Below are 27,043 nucleotides of genomic sequence, written 5' to 3'. Positions count from 1 at the left end.
CCCACCCAGCTTTGTATCATCAGCAAACTTGGATATATTACATTTGGTCCCCTCATCCAACTCATTGATGTAGATTGTGAATAGCTGAGGCCCAAGCACTGATCCTTGTGGTACCCCACTCGTTACAGCCTGCCAACCTGAAAATGACATGTTTATTCCTACTCTCTGCTGTTTTCTGTCTGTTAACCAATCCACAATCCATGCAATTATATTACCCCCAATCCCATGAGCCCTAATTTTGTTTAATAACCTCTTGTGTGGCACCTTATTGAATGCCTTCTGAAAATCCAAATACACCACATCCACTGGTTCCCCCTCATCTATTCTGCTAGTTACAACCTCAAAAAACTCTAACAGATTCGTCAAACACGATTTCCCTTTCATAAATCCGTGTTGACTCTGCCCAATCCTATTATTATTTTCTAAGTGCCCTGTTACCACGTCCTTAATAATAGATTATAGCATTTTCCCTACTGCTGATGTCAGGCAAACTGGTCTGTAGTTCCTCATTTTCTCTCTCCCTCCTTTCTTAAATAGTGGGATTACTTTTGCCACCTTCCAATCCGCGGGAACCGTTTTAGAATCTATGGAAATTTGGAAAATTACAACCAATGCATCCACTATCTCTAAAGCCACCTCTTTCAAAACCCTAGGATGTAGGCCATCAAGTCCAGGGGATTTATCTGCAGTACTATTTTTTTACTAACACTAATTTCTCTCAGTTCCTCATTCTTGCTAGATCATTGGTTCTCCACTATTTCTAGGAAGCTTTTTGCGTCTTCTTCCATGAAGACACACAAAGGCCGCGATTTTGCAACTGGAGGCGGGATGGTGGCGGGTCCACTGTTCGGCGGGTTCTGGATCCGCTCCCGGTTCCTGCCGCCCTGCAGTTGAAATTTTGCATTGATTGGCCTCGTTAAGGCCGATGTGTGGATTCTCCAAGGCAATTGCTGGGTGCGGGTCAGCTGCTCGCGTCTGATGAAGCGATGTTGGACTCATTATTTAAAGGGGCAATGTCCCCTCTGCAGATTCATTTCCATTTTGTTCCCTGAAGTGCTGGTTGCTGCAGGTATGGCAGTGCAGAAACCTAAGGCTGCTCCCCACATCGATGAGGACTTCCTCCATGCTCTTCTGGAGGGAGTAAGGGGATGTAAAGAGGTCATCCTCCCTGGAGATGGAAGGAGGAGGCCAGTTCGAGGTTGGTCTGCATAAGCACCTGGGTGTAGTGTCGCAAGAGGTTTAATGATCTGTTGCAATCAGCAAAAGTGAGTATAACATCACACTTACCTTCCTTCTACCTCCCATCTCGTATCATCCCCATCACTCTGCATTGTCAACCTTCCCCTACACATCACAACTCACTCTAACATCCCTTGCACCCTCACCCATCCCTCTCTTTCCCTGTGCAGAATCACATCACCATCTTACTATGCACCACTCACACTCTTATGCAATGTCAACAACTAACAACTCACATGGAGGGAATTTGGTTTGTGTACTTCACTCCTTCATAGTCTTCCTCTAAACATCTATGTCATCCATTCTTTACACTCACTCCATCAATCTCTTTCAAACTCCACTTGTGTCCCTCGTTACAGGAGAAGAGAGCCCACAATAAAAGGGAGAGGGGGAGGACAGAAGGAGGCCCACCATCCCTAACGAGCACTGAGGAGGCAGGCCTGGAGATCGTCGAAGGTGCAGAGGAGCTGGAAGTGGGGGACGGAGAGACGGGCGTAGAAGAGCAAGCTGGTGACAGAATTGATTTCGAACCCTCTAATTAAGCATTCATAAGTGACTAATATGGGATATGATGCTCATAGAGATTGAGTGCTAAGCATCTGCAGATAGAAACATAGAAGATTGGAGCAGGAGTAGGCCATTCGGCCCCTCGAGCCCGCTCCGCCATTTAATGAGGTCATGGCTGACCATCCAAATTCAGTGCTCTGTCCCTGCTTTCTCCCCATATCCCTTGGTCCCTTTAGCCTCAAGAAATATATTCAACTCCTTCTTGGCCTCAACTGCACTGTGTGGCAGAGAATTCCACATGTTCACCACTCTCTGGGTGAAGAAATTCCTCCTCATCTCAGTCCTAAATAGCTTACCCCTTATCCTTAGATGGCGACCCCTGGTTCTGGACTCCCCCGCCATTGGGAACATCCTTCCTGCATCTAGTCTGTCTAGTCCTGTTAGAATTTTATAAGTTTCAATGAGATCCCCTCCCATTCTTCTAAACTCTAGCAAATATAAGCCTAATCGACCCAATCTCTCCTCATACGTCAATCCTGCCATCCCAGGTATCAGTCTGGTGAATCTTCGCTGCACTCTCTCCATGGCAAGAACATCCTTCCTCAGATAAGGCGACCAAAACTGCACACAATACTCAAGGTGTGGTCTCACCAAGGCCCTGTACAACTGCAGCAAGACATCCTTGCTCCGATACTCGAATCCTCTCGCTATGAAGGCCAACATACCATTTGCCTTCTTAACCGCCTGCTGCACCTGCATGCTTACCTTCAGCGACTGGTGCACAAGGACACCCAGGTCTCATTGCACTTCCCCTATCCCAATCTATTGCCTTTCAGATAATAATCTGCCTTCCTGTTTTTGCCACCAAAGTGGATAACCTCGCATTATCCACATTATACTGCATCTGCCATGTATCTGCCCAATCACCCAAACTGTCCAAATCATACTGGAGTTTCTCTGCATCCTCCTCACAGCACACACGCCCACCCAGCTTTGTGTCATCTGCAAACTTGGAGATATTACATCTAGTTCCCTCGTCTAGATCAATTATATATATTGTGAATAGCTGGGGTCGTAGCACTGATCCCTGTGATACCCCACTAGTCACTGCCTGCCACTCAGAAAAAGACCCATTTATTCCAACTCTTTGCTTCCTGTCTGCCAACAAGTTCTCTATCCAAGACAGTACCTTACCCCCAATCCCATGTGCTTTAACTTTGCACGCTAATCTCTTATGCGGGACCTTATCGAAAGCCTTCTAAATAAGTCCAAAAACACCACATCCACTGGTTCTCCCTTATCTATTCTACCAGTTACATCCTCAAAAAATTCCAGTAGATTAGTCAAGCATGATTTGCCTTTTGTAAATCTATGTTTACTTTGTCCGATCCTGTCACCGTTTTTCAAGTGCTCTGCTATTACATCTTTTACAATGGAGTCTAGCATTTTCCCCACTACCGATGTCAGGCTTACCGGTCTGTAATTCACCGTTTTCTCTCTACCACCTTTTTTGAATAGCGGGATAACATTAGCTACCCGCCAATCCATGGGTACTGTTCCAGAGTCTATTGAATGTTGGAAGATGACCAGCAATACATCTACTATTTCTAGGGCCACTTCCTTAAGTACCCTAGGATGTAGATTATCAGGCCCTGGGGATTTATCGGCCCTCAATCCCATCAATTTCCCAAACACAATTTCCCTACAAATACTGATTTCTATCAGTTCCTCCCTTTCATTAGACCCTATGTTCCCCAACATCTTTGGGAGGTTATTTGTGTCCTCCTTTGTGAAGACAGAACCAAAGTATGTATTTAATTGGTCTGCCATTTCTGTGTTCCCCATTATAAATTCACCTGATTCTGACTGCAAGGGACCTATGCTTGACTTCACCAATCTTTTTCTCTTCACATATCTATAAAAGCTTTTACAGTCAGTTTTTATGTTCCCTGCAAGCTTACTCTCACAATCTATTTTCCCCCTCTTAATTAATCCCTTTGTCCTCCTTTGCTAAATCCTAAACTGCTCCCAGTCCTCAGGTTTACTGCTTTTTCTGGCCAATTTATATGTCCTCTCCTTGGATCTTATGCTATCCCTAATTTCCCTTGTTAGCCACGGTTGAGTCACCTTTTTTGTTTTATTTTCATGCCAAACTGAGATGAACAAATTCTGTAGTTCATCCATGCCATCTTTGAATGTTTGCCATTGCCCATCCACCGGCAACCCTTTGAATGACATTACCCAATCAATCCTACCCAACTCGTGTCTCATATCATCATAGTTCCCTTTTTTTAAATTCAGGACCTTAGTCTCTGAGTCAACTAATTCACTCTCCATCTTAATGAAGAATTCTATCATATTTTGATCGCTCCGACCCAAGGGGCCTCGCACAACAAGATTGCTAATTAATCCTTTCTCATTACATAATACCCAGTCTAAGATGGCCTGATCTCTCGTTGGTTCCTCGACATATTGGTCCAGGAAACCATCCCATATACACTCCAGGAATTCCTCCTCTACAGTATTGTTACTAATTTGGTTAACCCAATCTATATGTAGATTAAAGTCACCCATGATAACTGCTGTGCCCTTATTGCACACTTCTCTAATTTCCTGTTTAATGCCATCCCCGACCTCCGCATTACTGTTTGGAGGTCTATATACCACTCCCACTAACGTTTTCTGCCCCTTGGTATTTCTCAGTTCTACCCATACAGATTCCACATCATCAGAGCTAATATCCTTCCTTTCAATTGTGTTAATCTCCTCTTTAACCAGCAATGCTACCCCACCTCCTTTTCCTTTCTGCCTATCTTTCCTGAATATTGAATACCCCTGGATGTTGAGTTCCCAGCCTTGGCCACCCTGGTGCCATGTTTCCATAATCCCAATCATATCATATTCGTTTACCTCTATTTGCGCAGCTAATTCATCCACTTAATTACGAATGCTCCTCGCATTAAGACACAAAGGCCTAGAAATTCAGTTGGGCGCGCCAGCCATTAGCGCCTTAGGAGGAGTAGATCTCGAGCGCTAGGCGCTTAGCGCCCGGGCGCAGTGCGATCTGCGCCCCGCCCCAACTTCAGTAGACATTTAGCGCCGGCGCAAAGTCTTAGCGCGCGCCCTGCTGCGCGCGCAGATCATGACGTCATTTTGTCGTGCAATGCCCTTTGTGCGCCCGGAACCGGAACTTCACTTGCGCCGCCCCATTGTGCGCCGGGCGGCCCTAACGACTGTGAAGTGGAACGGTACACAGCCGAGGCGGGCCGCGGGGAGCGCAAATTAAAGGGCACTCCTGGAGTAGAAAAGGCAGCCGTTTTGCAACACTTTGTGAGAGACAAGGTGGTGGTGGTGGTGGTGGTGGTCCGGTACCACATAACAAACTGATGGAGAGAAGCCCTCCCCAACAACACAAATACAGCAGTCTCGGCCTTTCAAAAAACCAAATCCACCCTCCCCCTTTAAGAGCTCACCGGAGCCAGAGTGTCTGCCGTCAATCAGCAGCTCGCCGCACCTGCCCTGCGCCCACCTTCCGGTGTTAGCGCCCGGGCCGCCGGCTTAGCGCCTAAAGAGAGCCGTGCATCGCCAGTTTTAGCGCTCGAGCAAACTCTTAGGGCGAAGCTAATGAATATCGGGGAAGTGGCCTCGAATTTGCGGTGGGCGCAAACTTTAGCGGCCGCCCAACTTTACCGCCCCAAAAGTGGCTATAATGAATTTCTAGGCCAAAGCCTTCAGGCTTGTTTTTTTAACGCTCTTAGATCTTTTAGAATTATTATTTACTGTGGCCATGTTTGATTTAAACTCTTGATTTCTCTGCCTGTCACTTTTGTTTTTCTCCTTCCTGTCTTTTGCTTTTATCCTTGTTTCCCTTTCCTCTATTTCCCCGCTCATGTTCCCAACCCCCTGCCATTTTAGTTTAAACCCTCCCCCAGAGCATTAGCAAACACTCCCCCTAGGACATCAGTCCCGGCCCTGCCCAGGTGCAAACCATCCGTTTTGCACTGGTCCCACCTCCCCCATAACCGGTTCCAATGTCCCAGGAATTTGAATCCCTCCCCATTGCACCATTCCTCTAGCCACATATTCATCTGAAATATCCTTCTATTTCTACTCTGACTAGCACGTGGCACTGGTAGCAATCCTGAGATTTCTACCTTTGAGGTCCTATTTTTTAATTTACCTCCTAACTCCCTATATTCAGCTTTTAGGACCTCATCCCGGTTTTTACCTATATCTAGGTCAATTCTAAAATCCTCCGAATCCTCAGGCTTACTACTCTTTTTGGCAAAATTATAAACCTCTTCCTTTGATCTAATACTATCTTTAACTTCTCTTGTTAGCCATGGTTGGACCACTTTTGCTGCGGGGTTTTTGTGCCTTAAAGGAATGTATATTTGTTGCAAATTATGTATTAATTATTTAAATGTTAGCCATTGCTTCTCTAACATCATACCTTTTAATGTAGTTTCCCAATCTACCTTAACCAGCTCGCCCCTTGTACCTACGTAGTTTGCTTTGTTTAGATGTAAGACCCTAGTTTCAGATTTAACTAAATCACTTTGAAACACAATATAAAATTCTATCATATTATGGTCACTCTTCCCTAAAGGCCCCTTTACTACAAGGCTATTAATTAACCCTTTCTTGTTGCACAATACTAGATCTAAAATAGCCTGTTCCCTATTTGGTTACTCATCATACTGATCTAAAAAACTATCTTGCATACATTCCATGAATTCGTCCTCCACACTATTACTGCAAATTTGGTTTGCCCAGTCTAAATGTAGATTTAAGTCCCCCATGAATACTGTATTACACAGGGCAGGCAACACAACCTTAGGAACTCTCACTCACAGCTGCAGAGAACAGTATATATCCCCCTGACTATACTGTCCCCTACCACAACTACATTTCCTTTCACTCCCCCCACTTGAATGGCCTCCTGAACCATGGTGCCATGGTTAGCTTGCTCATTCATCCTGCAGGCTTTTCCCTCATCCACACAGGCAGCAAGAACCTCATACCTGTTGGACAAGGGCAAAGGCTGATGCTTCTCCAGCACTGCACCTGGGGTCCCCTTATCTGCCTGAGTTGCAGTCACACCCTCCTGTTCCTGACCACTAACCAGACCTGTACCATTACCTAACCTAAGGTTATGCTCCTGGATCAACGTGTCCAGGTAACTCTCCCCATCCCTGATGCCCCCAATGTCTGCACCTCAGACTCCAACTCAAAAACAATACAAGTCGTGTAGGCAAAAAGCAGAAACTCTCTCCCCGTCTTCTCCGAATTCCCACTCTTTCCAAATTCCCAAACTCTGTTTAAGTACACTTCATTTTAATCCTACTCTGTGCAGACTGCTCTAATTTTACTCCTGCCATTAAAAATTATCATTGGTTAAAGATCACAAATCTGGTACATTACTGGAATTTTCTTAGGAGCACAAGCAAAATTTTCCTGATTGCATTCGAAATGCATCAGACACCATACAAAACCACAAAATTCCCAATTTCAAGTTGCATCTGTTAGAATATAAAACATTCTTTAAAAAAACATATTGCTTGATGTGAAATGCCTAGAAAATGTCCTATTGTTTTGGTAGGACTCATCATTAATCTGTAAATTATATAATTTTAACTACTTTAAATATCTCTAACAAGCCCATGGCAGCTGTGGAGACATGTGATCATGGCTAAAAGTGATTTGTATGTAATAAGTTAAAGGAGCTGTTGATCATTTTATTTGGGCTTTACTACAATGATGAAGCAATATCCCTTTCTCTTCAGACTAAGGAACTTAAATGTTTCTAAGTCAAATCTTTCTCAAAAGTTATTCAAACCTTAAAATTGCTGCCACCAAATATTCTTCTTGCCTCCCTCTACTAAAATGTTCATCTGCTGATTTGTGAAGTGGATATTTAAAAATCTTCAGGGGCCACAGATTTCAGTTCCTGACGAAATGGGTGTGCAGTGGCATCTCAATAATGTTAGCAATGATGATATCTATATTTAATATATTTTCCAGAGCTTTGCAATAACTGAAGCATTGATACAGATGGACCACACCATCTATCCTGTCAATGTAGTCAGCACCACGATTGGCATAGTAATAATTTCAGTCTGTTACTTGGGGAAAGAGAAGCTCCATATCAACTCAGTTACTGATTTTGAAACATTTCTGATTTGCCTTATCACCTGCATGCCATCACCATCATCATTGCTTTTTCCCCACACAGGTAGTTTTACTGCCTTCAGCTCTTTCAGAAAATCTCATTTGTTTCATTAGGTCCAACAGTTTAGGTATTAGTTAATTTAAGCAATCAAAACATGAATCTACAGAATTTTGAATGAGGCTTTCTTTGAATTGAACATATGGGATTTGACATTTTTTGTCTGGGCTAATTTTGAAATCTAGTTACAACCCTGATTTATATGAAATATACTTAATCGGGACAGTAGTCCTATAAAATGATATGTCATTTATGCTAAAGACCTAACAAAAGCAATGCATTGTCCTGTAATGTAACCATGGTGCATTCTTCCTCTTTGTCCTCCTTGACCTTTCCGCAGTGTTTAATATGGTTCACCTTACATCTTCCCCATGCCTCTGCTCCATCATCCAGCAACTTGGGATTGCCCTTGCATGTTCTATTCCTACCTATCTGCATGCAGCCAGTGCATCTCCTGTGTTGCCATCCATTTTCCTTATGCCTATTTGGGATGTGTCTTTAAATTAAAGGTGCTATATAAATGTAAATTACTGCATTGGAGTGTTAGTCTTGACTAGTAAAAAAGACTTGCATTTAAATTAGTGCAATTGGTCTGCTAACTTGCATCAAGAATTGTAGCTCTTCTATCCTAATATAAAGAAACAAAGGAAGAACTTACATTCATATAGCACCTTTCACATCCTCAAGACATCCTGAAATGCTTCACAGCCAATTAATTACTTGTGTTTTGTAGGCAAACATGGAAGCCAATTTGTATACAGCAAAGTCCCCAAACCAGTAATGTCCATTTAATCAGTTTGGATGATGTTGGTTGATTGATAAATGTTGACCAGAACACTATGAGAACTCCCTGCTCTTTTTCAAAAAAATACTATGGGATCATTTACATACATGTGGGGTTCAGTTTATTGTCTCATCCAAGAGACACTAAACTGCTCCTAATTGCTCTCCATCAGTGCATCACTCTCTTAGCCCTACACTGAACTATCAACCCAGGTTCATGTGGTCAAGATTGCAATGGGCAGGGCAGGTGTAGTGAAGATCAGTACCTTCAATAGGGTCGGTCAACCTTGGAAAAATTATGAAATGCGAAAGCTGAGTTGATGGGACTGTTTATAGGAAGATTTAAATGGAAGAGTGACAATTGGCTGAGAGATACAGTAGCTGGAATAGAAAAGTGTAATGGCAAGTTCTTGTAGCATCTATGGTCACCTTGGTTACGAAGGCAGATGAAAAAAAATACTCTCAGGTCTGTCCTACAGTTAATATTATCTGAATATGATCCAGTGCGATTGGATAATGTCTGCCTATCATACAATGTTTTTCATGCAAGATTAATAATTCTAAAATAAACACATATTCTGCTCTACTAATATCAACATGAAAATTCTCCTCTCTGTCTATGGATTTCAGATAGGTATTCCTTTGCCGACTATTTTATCTATTTAAAGAGGTTAAGTGAGTAGATAGAGGAATATCACATGAATGTGTAAGTGTTTGTCTGCTAATATCACCACCAGTAATTTGGAGGACAAAGAGCTTGGTTAGTTACATTCTCCCCAGTCCACCACTTTTAAGTCACCATTCTGGCCAGATTCTCTCCTTCAGATGGGAAGGTGGGACAGTCTGTCTCATGGAATTCTCCACAGCTACCATTAATGCTTCTGTGTAATCAACTGATAGAAAGTACACTTCCACAGGATGCCGCAAATAAAGCCACTCTTCCCCTTTTTGCACACTTTACTATTAAAACAAAAGGTACAGGGATCAGAGAATTCAGCCAGTGACTGTCTGAGCCACACAAACCATTAACGTGACCAGGTTCAGTCCCTGGTCTGCAGTAAGTTAACTGATTTCAGCCCAGACTGCAGTAGGGTCACTACAATTAGTTCCATTGTGCCGAGTTTCAGCCTGGCTCACTGGTAGCACACTTATCTTTGAATGGGAAGGCTGTGGGTCTAAGCCCCTTTCCAGGATTTGAGCTGAGCAACTGCTGCAGATGAAACCAAGGCCATGGCGGCCTGTTCAAATGGATGTAAGAGGCCTTGGCACTATTCAAAAAAGAGCAGTGAGTGCTCCAGCCAGGGATACTGCTCTTGATCACTATCCAGTGGCCCCTGCTAGAAGTGCATATCTGGATGTGGTCCTAATATTGAGCCGGCCTCAGGCCTCTCGGTTGGGGCGCGTGCTACTGTAGGGGGTTTTGGCGTGTGTGCCCAGTCAGCTCTGCCCCTGACTGTCTCTGAGCAGTTCAAATCGCTCCACACCCCCTGGGTTCTAGACACCGGACTTAGGTACAGGCAGCGATACAGGAAATTGAGTAGGCAAGTGGTTTGGTGCAAGAAAACCAAATTTTATTAAAAGGCTGAATAGAACACAATACTACTGAGCTTTACTGGTATAGTTACAGGCATAAAACAGTTAATAAACTTATATGGGAATGGGGAACACACGGCACATCGAGGGAAAACAAATACATTAAAAATCCCCTTGTCCTTATCCCACCCCCTATACCTAACTAGATCAAGCTATCAAGCTAGATCATGCTCACCAATTCAAAACCTGTTGCTTTAGATGGTGGGGTTTGAGGTCCACTCTTTCTGTCCTTTGGGGTATCCCGTTGCCACGTGGTCACAGAGCACGGTGCTGAAGTTGTTTGTGCAAAGGCACCCTCCCTTTTTTTCCGTTAACGTCTTCATCGAGTACTTTATCGCGATGGGCCTTCTTCTCCTTCGGGCGGTCACCGACGGTATTGCTGTGGTTGGGGGTCAGTTGGCGGTCTTTACCATCTAATGATTTTGCTATCCATGCTTGGAACATCAGTTTATTCTTCAACTGGGCTATTACTGTCCATGTGACAAACGCCAGCTTATAACTAGGCCGTTTGTCTAGATTTTGCTACCCATTCTTCGAACACCAGCATATTCTTAAATTGGGGTTTTACTGTCCATGCATGTAACGCCAACTTATTCACCAAATGCCAGCTTATAACTAGGCGTTTGTTCCCCAACGCGTCTTTCGCTGCCCTTCTCTGCTCTTATTGGTTTACCATATTCTTCATCTCGTCTCGTCTCGTCTGCCCATTTGTGGCCTGTGTGTCCTGTGCGGTTTCGAACTCCGGTCTCGCTTTCCTCCCGTGTTGGGCCCTCGGTGTAGTAATGGGCGTCCTTGGTGTTGAGCGGTGCGGGGAGCGAGAAGAGAGCCCGCCACGAGGCCAGGGCATAAGAATGAGAGGCAGCAGGCCAAAAGCCAAACGATAAGAGGCCAGAGCAAGAGAGAGATCACTACTGATGGGCCTACAATTATACCCGATTCTTCATTCCTTATCTGCGTGCCAAATCAGGTCAGTCCTTTGTCTAACTTTTGGCAGGCTCGTTTAAACTGATTACAGCCATTTACTTTAACGACTCCTGAAATGGTTGTCTCTGTGTTTTAATGGGTTCGATGTCCTGGCTGTTGGTTATGTATGGAACTTAATCGGGTTTCCTGACTCAATGGCTTCTGTGAGCTGTTACTGATTAAATATGCAGACACCTGATGGCCTTGATTGAGGCCCATTCTAACCTGATCTGTTTCAAGGTGAATGGAATGCATATTCTGTGTTTGCTTTAACTGTTTGGCCCCACAGAGTCTATTCACAGGTCTATGCATTTTAAGTTTTGTTCCAAGCTTGAAAAAGGTGCCTGCCTGTTTGCAGAGCCTTGCTTTTAAAATCCTGTACTTTTGGTCACGAGGTTGCAGAAGCCATTTTGGGTGCCCTGTTTTTTCATAACTTGTCCATACAGGGTCCCTTTATCCATAACGTTGGGGAATGTGGGAATTTTGAGAACCCTACACTACCTACGAAAATGGGTACAGTCGAATTTCTACCTCACTTGCTCAATTATCAGACCAATCTCCATTGGTTCCAAATGCATTGAAAATCCTTGTCCTCATTTCAAATATCGCTATGGTTTGCCCCTCCAAAGCTTTGCAAAATCCTCCAGTTGGAGGTCACAGGCTTTTCCCTCTGATACCCTGCTGTTTCTTAATTGGCAGAGGAGCTTTCAGCTGTCTTGGCCCCATCCTCTGAAACTCCTTTCTAAATTTGCCTTGCTACTTCCCTCCCCACCTTTAAAAACCTCCTTAAAACCTTTCTTTTTGATGCTGCCTTCAGCCAACTCTCCCAAATTCTCCACCACTTGTTCCATCTGCCTCCTATGTGAAGTGTGTTAGGGCATCTTATTACATTAAAGGCACTATAGAGATGCAATGTGTTGTTCTTGTTGCTTTTTTACTAATACTGTTGGAGCTCAAAAACATAAATGCAACCGTGAATGCAGATTTCAGCCAGTCGTGTTTGAATAATAGATCGTAATTTAATGTATCCTGCCATCCCACTTCCAGAGATCAGATAGAATGTTTTTCTTGTTCTTTGAATTATTCATCGCCCTCCAGATATATAAATTGAGGAGAGTTTATGACAATATAATCTGTATATGGTCTATTGAGAGGAAGCGGCCATTTTAAAATAGCAAAAGCCAAGGTGAAGTGTTAAAGCCACGGTGCCGGTCACCAACACAATTGAAAAGAGTAAAATAGAAGATGAGGGAAATCAGGCAGCAGCAATTAGGTGATGCCAAGTTTGGAATTTAAATTCAGGTTTGATGGACCAAATGGGCCTTTCATGTTCCAATATTCCGTGTTTTTTTAAATTGGAGGACATCGGGGTGTGAGTGAGATAAGAATGAATGTAAAAAAAAAGTCTGAATTCAATCAGTAGTGATATTCAGTTAGTGGCTCCTGCTAGAGTTTTGGCGAGCGTAACTGAATTTGGCAAACCTCTCTTGCTGAGTGTAAAGTGGTATTGCATACAGTAAATGTTGCATTTTTGATTATCATGCATGTTCAGTAATTCAGTTCCCAATGCAGAGACTATGACTAGAATATAACACCGGCTATGTGATTGGACCCAGTTATAAATACACACCAGTGAGAAAAGTGATACTGTAAAATACAGTGGAAGTTTGTGTTAAATGTGGCTCCTGTGTTCTTCCTACAGACAAAATCAAAAGTGATGGTTTTAGCGTATTCTAAAATGAATAAATAAAAGCTCCAGATCTTAATATATACCCGCTTAAACTTGTAGAATTTTCTTATTTTACCATATGAAGTATGTTGCTCCATTTTGTTTTTCGCCCACTTTTCGGTCTTCATAACCTGTTGAGCGAGTATCTGGCAGATCCTGTCTAATGTTCCACAACCGGTCGCTAGGAAGCGCTCAAGAGCAGCCTGGAGTGAGTCACCGACTATTTTATCTCTATCCTGTGGGGTTGCGCTGAGCGTTAACTCATTGCCACCCCTTGGTGCTCCAGACAAGATCAGGCACCGGCCCTGTGCACAATCAATAGCCACAAACCCAAATGCTAATCGTGTCATGGTGTGGCATATTGATTAGAATAAGAGGCTTATATAGCTCCTTATCACTTCAAAATAGCTCAAAACACTCCACATGAATTACTTTTGAAATGCAGTGACCGCCGCGTCCTCATCCACTAGGCTACTTAATCCACCTTATATTTTGAATTTACTATTCTTGTTTCTAAGATATCTACAAACTAATATTTCAGCAGATTATTTATTTAAAGAGTAAAGACGAGACTGTAGTTCATTGCAATTCATTTTGGTGCTTACTTTAACCTATTGTGCAATTTAGATTCTATCGGTGGAATATTATGACTTTAATTTCACTTTCATAATCTACACAAATGTAAGTTATCTTTAATTCTGACATTTGAAAGTTATACAAAGCCGCAGAGCAATTTTGTTATTTTAGAACCTATCTTAAATGTAACGGTCTGCATTAATACAGTGGCATTGTCATTGAGAATGGACAAACAATAACATTTCTTATAGGATTCGTCTCTAACATATTAAAATGACATTGTTATACACACGCACGCATATAAAACAGTCCACTGGTAACTGATTATATATAAATCAATTACCATTCCAGTGGTTTTTATATTGTTATATGTTATTGGCACCACGGCGTCTCTTTCAAGCTATTTAAAACATTTACATTTCCAAAGGAGCTTTTTAAGTTTTATTCGAAACATTAAGGCAATAATATCTGCAAAGTTTAAACATATAATAATGTCCATAAACCCTCGCATCTTAGTAAAATAAATCTCACATATAAAAACGTCAAAATTTAAAACATAAAGCATGTCTAATAGTAGAAAGTTTTATAGAAAAAAACTCATTTGGTATAAATATAAATATTATGTACTATTATACACAGAGAAACTTCCATTGCAACCTGCAGTAACACCATCTCCCGTTCATATTGTTCAACAGATATCATGGGACGGATACCAGATATTTTAAATTGAATTTATTCATGTCGGGTTTCCAAATAGATCTTAGAAACATTTGCCTAAAAAGAAAAAACAGTAACTTTGAAAACCTGTTTAAATATATCTACAAACGAAAGTTTCCAGAAAATATGAACTTTACTTGTAAGTGGTTGGTTAGCCAGTCCGGTCCACACTACTGCAGGGAGAGGCTTTCTGGACATCCTTGACTTTGAGTCCACACTTGAAAAGTACACTCCCTGCAGTCGGCGTGACGTCAGGGTGTTTCCCCAGACTCTCTCCTGTATAATGGTGCTGGGAGTTGGTCGACTCTGATCTGTGAGTCTGTCTCTCTCCATCACGCACATGCACCCACTCTTCCTCGCCCTCTCTGTCCTCCCGTCGCCTTCAAGTGGACCCGGCACGCTATCTTCCAAGTGAGGGATGTGCAGACCCGCGCCTGGGAGCTGAGATCAGCGGACAGAACGCCTCAGAGCTGCTGGTCCCCATCACAACTCAAAGGTTCCTCCAAGAAATGGCTGTCCGCGACAGCATCTTGCCCATCAGCGAGATGTCCACCTCCTTCCCCGAAGTGGTGGAGCTGAACGTTGGAGGGCAGGTGTATGTGACCAAGCACGACACCCTGGTCAGCGTCTCCGATTCCCTCCTGGCGAACCTGTTCTCCAAGAACAACGTCAAGGTGCTTCCCAGGGACAACAGGGGCCGTTATTTCATAGACCGGGACGGATTCCTCTTCAGGTACATCTTGGATTATCTCAGAGACAAGCAGCTGGTCCTGCCCGACCATTTCCCGGAGAAGGAGCGGCTGCTGAGAGAGGCTGAGCACTTCCAGCTCAGCGAGCTGATCACATTTCTGACGCCCAAGGTCATCAAACAGAGCTCGGTGACGGACGAGACATGCCAGAGCGACATCGAGGAGAACTCCCAGAGCAGCGATCTGTTGGCCAAGAATGCCCCTTACTCCGCGGCAGCAGACAAGAGATCGGGCTTTATAACCATCGGCTACCGCGGCTCCTACACCTTAGTCCGGGATAACCAGGCGGATGCCAAGTTTCGCAGGGTGGCTAGGATCATGGTGTGTGGCAGGATCGCCCTGGCCAAGGAGGTTTTCGGGGACACCCTGAACGAAAGCCGAGACCCCGATCGGCCCCCTGAAAAGTACACGTCCAGGTTTTACCTGAAATTCACCTACCTGGAACAGGCATTCGACAGGCTCTCCGAGGCCGGTTTCCACATGGTGGCTTGTAACTCCACCGGGACGGCCACCTTCATCAACCAGTACAGGGACGACAAGATGTGGAGCAGCTACACCGAGTACATCTTCTTCCGTGAGTTTTAAGCCTTTTACTGCAGTACTTACACTTATTTAGCGATGGGACCTTATTTAACAGCAAACAGAAGGAGCAACTTAAACCTAAAATCTCGAGTCACATAGCGGTGGCGATGTGAAAATCTAACAGCGCATCAAAGTGTGTGAAGTTCCCGTACAACTCACTAAATATGATAGAACGTTCTGATGAATATTTCATCAAGGTTGAATCTTTTCTACAATAGCCGTGTTAATGTCCCTTTTCCTCAGAAGGACGCCTATTTTTGATGCAAGTACGAGTTAAACACTATGAAACATAAATCAGTTCTCGCCCCCTTGAATATTGAGTTCATTCAGACAAAAAGCTCAGCCGCGCGTCGCTCCAAACCGGTTGTTACCATTCACTGTTGACTCAATGATACCAAGCGCCTCATCGTGTCCAATCCCTGCTGAGTTGTGATAAGCAAAGAAAAAGTTGCTTTAGGACTGAACACATCTGTAGTTAGAACAGAAAGGGGCCATACATTTACAGCAGGGAGTGAGTTTTCAACAGGAAGCGACAACAGGGCCGGCTCCGCTCCCGAACATTATTGCTTCTATTACTTGGTGAACAACTCGCCAAATTGGTAAACTGCATAATAATCGTGTTCTTCCCTTTTTGATTTTATGTAGAATTCTACTTAGTATGACATCTCAACGGACTGAATAAGATATCTTAATAAAGTTTATTTTTTACAAGTTTGCTCACGAAACATTGAATTTACTTCTGATGGGATTCGGTGCATTTTATCGTTTTCAGGTTAGCTGCCAATTTTCGTGCCTGTGAGAAAACTGATAAAATCAGTGAATGGAAAAACCACGAAAGGGATTTATGTTTTTATTGGCAGGATTGCAGTCAGCTTGTCAGTTCAAACAGAACCATTTCTGTCTGAGTCTAAACGCCAGGGAGACTGAGTGAAGGAGGGAGGGAGCACAACCCCGTGTCAAATCAGAGAAAAATAATCTCACTTGAGAGCGCAGAGTCGATCGAGGAGAAGAAGTCTTGTGTATGGATTACTTTGTATTTGCCAGAATATTTTCTTTCAGGCAAGAGATCGATAGCGAAGCCCCACACTGCAGAATCCTATAGTAACATCTGCACTGAGGCAGGAAAGCATTTCAGCCCGTTTTCGCAGACTCGCAGCTGTCACAGTCTATTCCTTTATTTGTTTCTATTGGTCTCATTGTAATTTTTAACGAGGCAACACAGAATGATTTATATGTACCGTCGTCAAGCAGTGCATGCACGAACGCGCTGGTAATAGTGTTGGACTCCTTGCTGCCGAGAGTAAACAGATGTCGTGTAATTGATTCGGCATCTATGCAATTCTGAATATAAGCAAATCCATCAAGCATGCAATCTGTTAAACTCCCTATTTATTCTTCACTTAACTTGACATATATATGTGGGGGATACAGGACAAGACACAGTGGACATTCGTGTGAACTGGGCGGCACCACGAGTTTGATACAAAGCTATCCCGTGACTCTCATTGTGTATTCTGTTTAAATCACACTTTAGCTAAGTAATTGAAGGCAAAATAATAATCAAAACAATGAGCTCAAAAGCAAAATACTGCGAATGCTGGGGAAATCTAAAATAAAAACATAAAATGCTGGAAATACTCAGCAGGTGAGGCAACATCTGTGGAGAGAGAAACAGTTAACGTTTCAGGTCGAAGGCCTTTCAGCAGAACTGGAAGAATTTTCGAGATTAACAGTTTTAGATGTAAATTTATGCATGAATTCCAGAGGGATCCCTATTTCACTTTTAGTCTTCAACTTGTCTGGGTCTCAATCCCTTTCTCCGCTTTAGTGTTCCTCAATGTTCGTCTCTCATTCCTTCTGAGTTTCAAAGATCCTGTCCTACACACGCTTCCTCTTCCTTTCAGCTCCACTGTGTTGAAATCAAGACTCATCACACAGTCTGCTATTCCAACTCATCCTTTCGCAGCATGACCTCCTTTACTTTCTTTGCTCTTCCATTTCTCATACAGTCTTGAGGCTTTTAAAACCCACGCTGAATATCACCTAATCGCCACTTTCTGATTTACTTCACCGTTTCAACCCTAGTGGTGTACAATCGGCCTGACCTTTCACCTTAGTCATTGCGAAATGAGTTTTTTAATGAAACTGTTGGGAAAAAATGATTCATGCATATGGTGTGTGATTAACTTTTTGTTCATTCAGAACTTTGTTTCAAATGGCCTCTTATTTAGGTATGCTCTGGAGGGAGGGTAAGCTGTCTTGCTTTATTTGTTCCTTGGCACATTTCAGTTTGTGCATGCTCAAACATTGCCATGACATAAAATTTAATTTCAAATTTTAATGAGTATTTATTGCACATTGTAATCCAGGCCAATGATTCTACAAAGTCCTCATGGAATACTCTTTGCATTTTTCTGACAATGGTTTTCATGTTTCATTTTTCTTCAAACTCCAAACAATAGCCTTATGGTTATTATAATTAGTGTAAATTAGATCTAGCTCAGCTTTAATAAATTGCAGCCTAGAAGTCACTGTTTGTGTTAACAGAGTATAAAGGATATTGCAATTGTACGGCATTAATTTCTCTGCTATTTTAATCCCTACTAAAATAGCAGACAGCGTAATATGAACGTGTTAAGTGTCTGTATGCTAATATCACACATAGTGATTTCTAGCCTTGTCAGTATATAGCCTGACTGTTGAGTGAATTAAATGAAATACGATAATTTATTGCATATTCATGCACTTCCAGGGGTTCAATCAGAGGCACCTCCACAAATAAAGTGGTAGAGAGAATATCAGGGGCAATTCCAAAATGTAGAGTCGGGGAGGCCGGGATGCTAAAAGAGGGTATAACTCAAACCAAAAACAAAATGGGGGAATGCATCCCCCTCATTCTCCCACCCCTACTGGCGTTTGAGTTTAAGGGCTCAATTGGGATAGCATCAGAGATACACAGACAAAATAAAACACAGATATAACAGGCAAGTTCAACATTTCAAGCTGATATAAACAATAAGGAACTATATTCAAAACCTTAATATTGTACACCCTATTTTTGGATTGGATTTGGACTACTAAAACTCAACTGTAATGTTTGCAACTTGCAAGGAAATACTTCCGTTTGTTTCTTGCCATATTGTATTTTTAAATTTTATTTTGATTACAAAACAGTGTCCAACTTTTAGTACATATTTCTAAAGGTATTGATTGATGTAATACAACTAACCTCTTAATTATAAAAGTTTAAATTACACTGAAAATTAAATAATCATTATAAATTAAATTGGACCATACATTATTGCATAATTTATTCTTCTGGACAAATTTCACAAATGTATAGTTATAATAATCAATAAAGTCTGTCTACAGACTCACTGAGCTCTAACACTTTAGCTATAAAACTATGTTTTTGTCTATAAGTGGTTATGTGTTTCTACTTTCTTTGTAAGCAACCCAACCTCACTTGTCTGATGGCGTGTGATACAGAGACAGAAGTGATAGGCTTGGTGTTACATCTGTCATACCTGGCCCTGGATAGAAATTTACAGGACAGAAAAGTTAAGGAGAGCTGCTCTTTTACTTACTTTTATGATTTGTGAATTTTGGGCTCATCAAGGTGAGGGTGATACTGTTAGGGAAGGGGATACTTTCCTTTTAGGTGCACTTACAACAAAACATCTTAGTAAAGAGCAAACCCCCTCTCTGTATCAGTATAACATTTTTTATTTACCAAACTACCCTGCGGCATTTCTGATTGAGATGGTCAATTAGGAGCTGTTCTGTGGATTGAGACTGCCCATACACATTTTTAGGACTCAATAAACACATGAGTCTGTTATACACCAGTATGGGCTGGATTTGCACCATTTCCCCAGTAATAACAAGTCCATTGTGTAAACCACTACACTATCTAATCTCCCTCTATAATATGCACCATTACGTTTTCAATAAAATTAATCTGATAATGAATGCATGTATAAAAGGGATTTGCATGAGGCTCCACTGCCGGCAGACCTCACTAATGGTGAGTAAATTTGCGCTGTAGTGTTGTAGCCTTTTTTCTGGTTTATGCTTACATCTCCCGAGGTTGTGTGTCAGCAGTAGAACTTCATGAAATTATCTTGCTATATTATTATTGTCTCATTCTGGGAAGATTTGGTTAGTTTTTTTCCGGTATCCTGGGCAATATTTATCCCTCCACTAACATCCCTAAAGCAGATTATCTGGTCATTATCGCATTGCTGTTTGTGAATCCTTACTGTGCGCAAATTCGCTGCTGCGTTTCCTTTACTGATACAGTGTTGATTTACATGATGTAATAGTTATATATGTAAGTTGAAAACCTAACATTTTTCTGGGTTTGTGGCATTAATAGTGTAGCTTCCTTAACAGAAAATAGTATTTATATTTTTCTATATTGTAATGTCATTATGCAACATTAATTGTGACATGCTATGACACTTGTCTATGCTGCCATGGAGTACTGGGGTGTGGCTTCCTGCATACCATCTCACCTACTGTGGGGCTGTGGGGAGGAACCAAGCAAAAACCAAGTGCCTCCAACAACAATCCTTTTGTGTAATTTCTGGTGTCCAGTTTCCAAATGGTACTGATAAAGATCTGGGTAAAAATTACTTAAGAAAGAGAGGGGGAAAAATTCAGTTGGTTAGTGCCTCCCATTAGCGCCAACAGGGTGCTGATGTAGTAGCATTGGGATGAGGTGAATCCAGCAACGCATGGCAAATCCGGACCCCCCATTGCGCCGCAGGTACGAGGTACCGCCGGGGACTTCAACGCCAGGTGGAGCGTGATGTCAGTGAGCATGCAATGCTCACTGGGTGCCCGATCTGCAAAATTGATTTTTGCCACCTACCTTAGTGCCTCGACCAGACAGCGACAAGGAGAGGAGGTGTCAAGCCGGCAGAAACCGGGTGCAGGGATATTATTTAAAGGGATCAAGAGTAATGAGTTGTAGCTGTCAGGTTAGTGGAGTTTCAGTGCTTTTTTTCAGTTTGACATTGTGCAACAGTTTAATTCAGGAATTTGAAGGTTCTTTTGTATCAGGAGTGTTGTGGTAACTAAAAAGTAGTTACATTTATTCTTAAAAAATATCAAACTGCTAACTTGGTTTACATTAATGGGGGCTGTACTGGCAGTCGACCTGGCCCTCCAGGATCTATGGTGGAGGGAGCAGTGGCAGCTAGAAAGACTGGAACATGTGGCCAGAGGGAGGAGGAGGGCCATCAGGGCTCTCAACAGGAAGCCTTCCCCTCCAAGGGTATTCTGAGAGCATTTCTCCTACCTCCAATTAAGCAAGGAGCAGTGAATTAGAAGGCTCCGCTTCACCAAGGAGGTGGTCACAGAACTTTGCCACCTCCTGCAACCAGACCTCCAGCCTCAGATCAGGACCACCTCAGCTTGCTCAGTGGCAGTCAAGGTAACCGTTGCCCTCAATTTCTTCGCCAGTGGATCATTGCAGTCTGCAACAGGAGACATAGCTAACATTTTGGAGTTTGCCGTCCATCGCTGCATCCGTGAGGTCACAGAGGCTCTCTACAGTAGGAGAAGGGATTACATTTCCTTCCCCATCACCAGAGAGAAGCAGGATGAACGTGCATGTGGCTTTGCCAGGATAGCAGGCTTCCCCATGGTGCAGGGCACCATTGACTGCACTCACGTAGCTTTGCGGGCACTGTATAACAATCCTGAGATCTTCCATAACAACAAAGGCTACCACTCACTTAATGTGCAGTTGGTGTGCGACCACAGACAGCTAATTCTCAATGTCAATGCCCGCAATCCTGACAGCAGCCACGATGCCTTCATCCTGTGCCAGTACTCTTCCAGTCACCAAGTTAAGCTTGCGGCTGGCTGGTCGGAGATAAGGGCTATCTGCTGTCCACCTGGCTCGGGAATGGTAGCATAGTGGTAATGTTACTGGACTAGTCATCCACAGGCCTGGACTAATGATCCAGAGACGTGAGTTCAAATCCCAGCACGACAGCTGGGGAATTTAAATTCAGTTACTTAAATAAATCTGGAATTAAAAGCTAGTTTCAGTAATGGTAACCATGAAACTGTCGGATTGTCGGAAAAACCCATCTGGTTCACTAATGTCCTTTCGGGAAATAAATCTGCCACCCTTACCTGGTTTGGCCTATATGTGACTCCAGACCCACAGCAATGTGGTTGACGCTTAACTGCCCTCTGAAATGGCCTAGCAAGCCACTCAGATGTAACAAACCACTACAAAACACATAATAATAAGAATAAAACCGGACGGACCACCCGGCATTGACCTCAGCATCAGCTACGGACACGACAGTGCACCCAGCCCAGTTGACTCTGCAAAGTCCTCCTGACCAACATCAGGGGACTTGTGCCAAAATTGGGAGAGCTGTCCCACAGATGAGTCAAGCAACAGCCTGACATAGTCATACTCATGGAATCATACCTTTCAGCCAATGTCCCAAACTCCTCCATCACCATCCCTGGGTATGTCCTGTCCCACCGGCAGGATAGACTCACCAGGGGTGGCTGCACAGTGTTTTACAGTCGGGAAGCAGCGGCCCTGGGAGTCCTCAACATTGACTGGATCCCATGAAGTCTCATGGCTTCAGGTCAAGCATGGACAAGGAAACCTCCTGCTGATTACCACCTACTGCCCTCCCTCAGCTGATGAATGTCTTCTCCATGTTGAACACCACTTGGAAGAAACACTGAGAGTAGCAAAGGCACAGAATGTACTCTGGGTGGGGGACTTACATAGAAACACAGGGCACAGAATGTATTCTGGATGGTTGCTCAGTAGCACCACTACTGGTCGAGTCCTGAAGGACATGGCTGCCAGTCTGGACCTGCGACAGGTGGTGAGAGAACCAACACGAAGGAGAAACCTACTTGACCTCGTCCTCACCAATCTACCTGTCGCAGATGCATCTGTCCATGACAGTACTGGTAGCAGTGACCACCGCACAGTTATTGTGGAGACGAAGTCCCATCTTCACACTGAGGACAACCTCCATCGGGTTGTGTGGCACTACCACCGTGCTAAATGGGATAGATTCAGAACAGATCTAGCAGCTCAAAACTGAGCATCCATGAGATGCTGTGGGCCATCTGCAGCAGCAGAATTGTATTCCACCACAATCTGTAACCTCATGGCCTGGCATATCCCTCACTCTACCATTACCACCAAGCCAGGGGACCAACCCAGGTTCAATAAGGAATGTAGAAGAGCATGCAAGGCGCAGTACCAGGCGTACCTAAAAATGAGGTACCAACCTGGGGAAACTGCAACACAAGACTATATGCATGCTAAAAAACGGAAGCAGCTGCTATAGACAGGGCTAAGAGATCCCAAAATCAACAGATCAAATCAAAGCTCTGCAGTCCTGCCACATCCAGTTGTGAATGGTGGTGGACCATTAAACAACTAACGGGAGGAGAAGGCTCCATGAATATCCCCATCCTCAATGAGGGTGGAGCGTAGCACATGAGTGCAAAAGACAAGGCTGAAGCAGTTGCGATCATCTCCAGCCAGAAGTGCTGAGTGGATGATCCATATTGGCCGCCACCTGAGTTCCCCACCATCACAGAAGCTAGTCTTCAGCCAATTCGATTCAATCCACGTGATATCAAGAAATGGCTGAGCACACTGGATACAGCAAAGGCTATGGGCTCCGACAACATCCCGGCTGTCATGCTGAAGACTTGTGCTGCAGAACTAGCCGTGCCTCTAGCCAAGCTGTTCCAGTACAGCTACAACACTCGCATCTATCCGACAATGTGGAAAACTACCCAGGTATGTCATGTCCACAAAAAGCAGGTCAAATTCAATCCAGCCAATTACTGTCCCATCAGTCTACACTCAATCATCAGCAAATTGATGGAAGGTGTCATCGACAGTGCTATCAAGCGGCACTTAATCACCAATAACCTGCTCACTGATGCCCAGTTTGGGTTCCGCCAAGACCACTTGCCTCCAAACTCATTACAGTCTTGGTCGAAACATGGACAAAGGAGCTGAATTCCAGAGGTGAGGTGAGAGTGACTGCCCTTGATATCAAGACAGCATTTGACCGAGTGTGGCATCAAGGAGCCCTAGTAAAACTGAAGTCAATGGGAATCGGGGGAAAACTCTCCACTGGCTGGAGTCATACCTAGCACAAAGGAAGATGGTTGTGGTGGTTGGAGCTCAATTATCACAGCCCCAGGACATCGCTGCAGGAGTTCCTCAGGGCAGTGTCCTAGGCCCAACTGCTTCATCAATGACATTCCCTCTAACAAAAGGTCAGAAATGGGAATGTTCGCTGATGGCTGCACAGTTTTCAAAGCCATTCACAACTCCTCAGATAATGAAGCAGTCCATGCCCGCATACAACAAGACCTGGACGACATTCAGGCTTGGACTAATAAGTGGCAGATAACATTCACGCCACACAACTGCCAGGCAATGACTATCTCCAACAAGTGAGAGTCTAACTACTGCCCCTTGACATTCATCGGCATTACCATCACCGAATCCCCCACCATCAACATCCTGGGGTCACCATTGACCAGAAACTTAACTGGACCAGCCACATAATTACTGTGGCAACAAGTCAGTCACACAATATCCTGACTTGGAAGTATATCACTGTTCCTTCATTGTTGCTGGGTCAAAATTCTGGAACTGGCTTCTTAACAGCATTGTGGGGGCACCTTCACCACACAGACTGCAGCGGTTGAAGAAGGTGACTCACCCCCACCTTCTCAAGGGGAATTAGGGATGGGGAATATATGCTGGCCCTGCCAGCGATGCCCACATCCCATGAACGAATAAAAAAAAATGACTCCCCTTCACAACCCCAACACTCCTGCCCAGCACACATATAATGAGAGCCATGCTGCCACCAGGAACATCATCGAGCAGACCATCGGGGCAATCAAGCAACAGTTCCGCTGCCTTGACCGCTCGGGAGGAGCCCTCCAGTACTCAGTTGAGTGGGTTTCCCATTTCGCATTGGTCTGCTGCATGCTCCACAACTTGGCCATCATGAGGGCCCAGCCCTTGCCACCAGGGATTGTGGGACCACCTCAGGAGGAAGAAGAGAGAGGAGGAGGAGGAGGAACAGGAGCGATGGAGGAGGCAGCCATTCAATCGATCTTCTGGAAGAGCGGTCCGTGACCGCCTCATCAGACTGCAGTTCAAATAAATGAAACCCCAGATCCCCGTTGCTCACCAAATCCCCATCATTCCACTCCTGTCGCAGACTATTTCACAGCGCAAGGCTGAAATGAGAGATACCACAAAAGAATCCAAACTGAATTAATAAATTTATCAATAATCAGTAAACACATATTTACAACTACAATATGACGTATTTACCATTGTGCAATCCCTTAGTGCCTCTCGTTACTGTGCCTTTGCCTACTCTAGTGCTCCTTTGAAGTGTTGGCCCAGTGGCTGCAGCAGGACAGGTTGAAGACTTCAGATGGACTTGCAGGATGCCCTTGACCAGCTCTGGACCGGCAAGGCCTGAATGTACACTGCACCACATCAGCATTGGCGGCTGCAGTCTGGGCTGGCTGGATGACAGGCAGCAACAAGAACAATGGCGGAGTGGCAGTGGTGGGAGCAGGAATGCTGTCATCCTGAGAGAGAACAGCAGGTTCCTGCTCCAATGACCCACTCCCACTCCCCCAGGGCAGCACCTCAGCATCACTAGCAATCTGTTGCAGCACAGATTGCTGGCCTGCTGTGACATCATGAAAGCCCCGGTCGACAGTGGCAGACCCAGCCTCGATGGCAGCAGTCAGAGCTTGCGTGGCATCAAGCTGAGACTGCATGAGAGCAGTGTGAGATTGAATGGCACCAAGCATAGACTGCATTACAGCACTAAGACGTTGCGTCACTTCCGCCTGTGCTGCAATGGAAGCTGCCACATTGCCCATCACACGCGGCATCAGGTCTGGGTCGCCATGGTCTCTGGGAGTCCAACATCCTTTGCAGGCTGCAAATGATGGGCTCCATGGCGTGCGCAGAACCTTGTGCAATGTTGGAGGCAAACTCCTCCACGCTCCTTATCATTGCCAACAGGCTCTCGAGCACCCTTGCCATTGCACTTATCATCTCCGTGTGCATGCCCATCACCCTTCTTCTAAACGCCTCCCCATCGAGGTCCTCATCTGAGTCCTGTACAGCTGAACTTGCACGTGAGCTTGCCCTCCAGGGAGCTGGAACCCAAGCGACCCTTTCTCCCTGGCCTTGCTGCAGCCCACTCGTCCCCGTTGCCTCACCCTGTGCAGATCCAGCTACTATACTAGCCTCTAAAGAATGCCTAGTGCCAGTATCTGAGCTGGTGCCTGCGGGTGAGATATGCAGTGACGCGAAGTGTTCTTCCACTTTCTCTTCTCCCACCTCACTCTCAACGTTGCCCTCAGGGACAGGCTGCTCAGCTGCTTGCTCATTATCTGAAAGCATAAAGGCACAAGAGTCAGGTTATGGCGAGTGTAATGATCAGTAACCTGTCATTCTGGAATGGTACACTAGGTGGTGCTGTATGTATATAAGAGTAGCCTACCCACAAGGCAGCAGTCAAGATGGATGCCTCTACAGATACTGTACCTAGTCCACATGCCTCTACAGATACTGTACCTAGTCCACATGTGCTCAATAAAGTGTCTAGCAAAAGCTAGCTGTTCTTAATAAAAAAAAATGTTATGTTCATTAATAACTAGTCATTTTTATTAAGAACAGCTAGCTTTTGCTAGACACTTTATTGAGCACATGTGGACTAGGTACAGTATCTGTAGAGGCATCCATCTTGACTGCTGCCTTGTGGATAGCCTACTCTTATATACATACAGCACCACCTAGTGTACCATTCCAGAATGACAGGTTACTGATCATTACATCCCCCTTTCTTTGAGGTTAAACAAAATCAGTATCAATCAATATCAATCAATCATAACAACATAAACATCTTCAACAGTCAATACATTTCAATGTAGTTTTCTTTATACTCAAAGATTAAGTCTATCAGGCTTTTTTACTTCACGTGTGGATCTTCTCAGCACAGGTAAGTCTGATGTGTTTTCATGAGAGCCTGTATGTGTATTTGTGTTAGATTGTTCTGGTGGTGAGTGACAAGATTCAGTTGCGGCATTGTCATCGATTTGCTCTTTCAGCACATCACATCCAGTCCTTTGTATGCTCAGTCGAATGGTAAGGCAGAGAAAGGTGTTCAAGTTCTCAAGCAGCTACTGAAGAAAGTGACAGAAAGCAAGTCTGATCCTTATCTTGCCCTGCTGAGCTACCGAGCCTCACCTTTAGACTCTGGTTCTTCACCTGCTGAACTCCTAATGGGTCGCAAGTTGCGTACCACGCTA

General features: G+C 44.1%; 1 protein-coding gene across 1 annotated transcript; it reads left to right on the top strand.

Moving 5' to 3' along the window:
* The first annotated feature begins 14,420 nt into the window (after positions 1 to 14,420).
* Positions 14,421 to 16,486, top strand: kctd8 (potassium channel tetramerization domain containing 8). The gene has a single exon (XM_085969435.1). The coding sequence runs from the start codon at positions 14,846 to 14,848 to the stop codon at positions 15,668 to 15,670; it is 825 nt and encodes a 274-aa protein (XP_085825561.1). The 5' UTR covers positions 14,421 to 14,845; the 3' UTR covers positions 15,671 to 16,486.
* The last annotated feature ends 10,557 nt before the right edge of the window (positions 16,487 to 27,043 follow it).

This window comes from Somniosus microcephalus, chromosome 2, assembly GCF_052327205.1.
Source record: "Somniosus microcephalus isolate GS21.2 chromosome 2, FLI_Smic_1.0, whole genome shotgun sequence".
Taxonomy (NCBI): domain Eukaryota; kingdom Metazoa; phylum Chordata; class Chondrichthyes; order Squaliformes; family Somniosidae; genus Somniosus; species Somniosus microcephalus.
This window is presented reverse-complemented; position numbering and strand designations above follow the sequence as displayed.

Coding starts and splice junctions, on each gene's coding strand:
- kctd8 (XM_085969435.1), top strand. CDS start 14,846: ATGGCTGTCCGCGACAGCATCTTGCCCATCAGCGAGATGTCCACCTCC.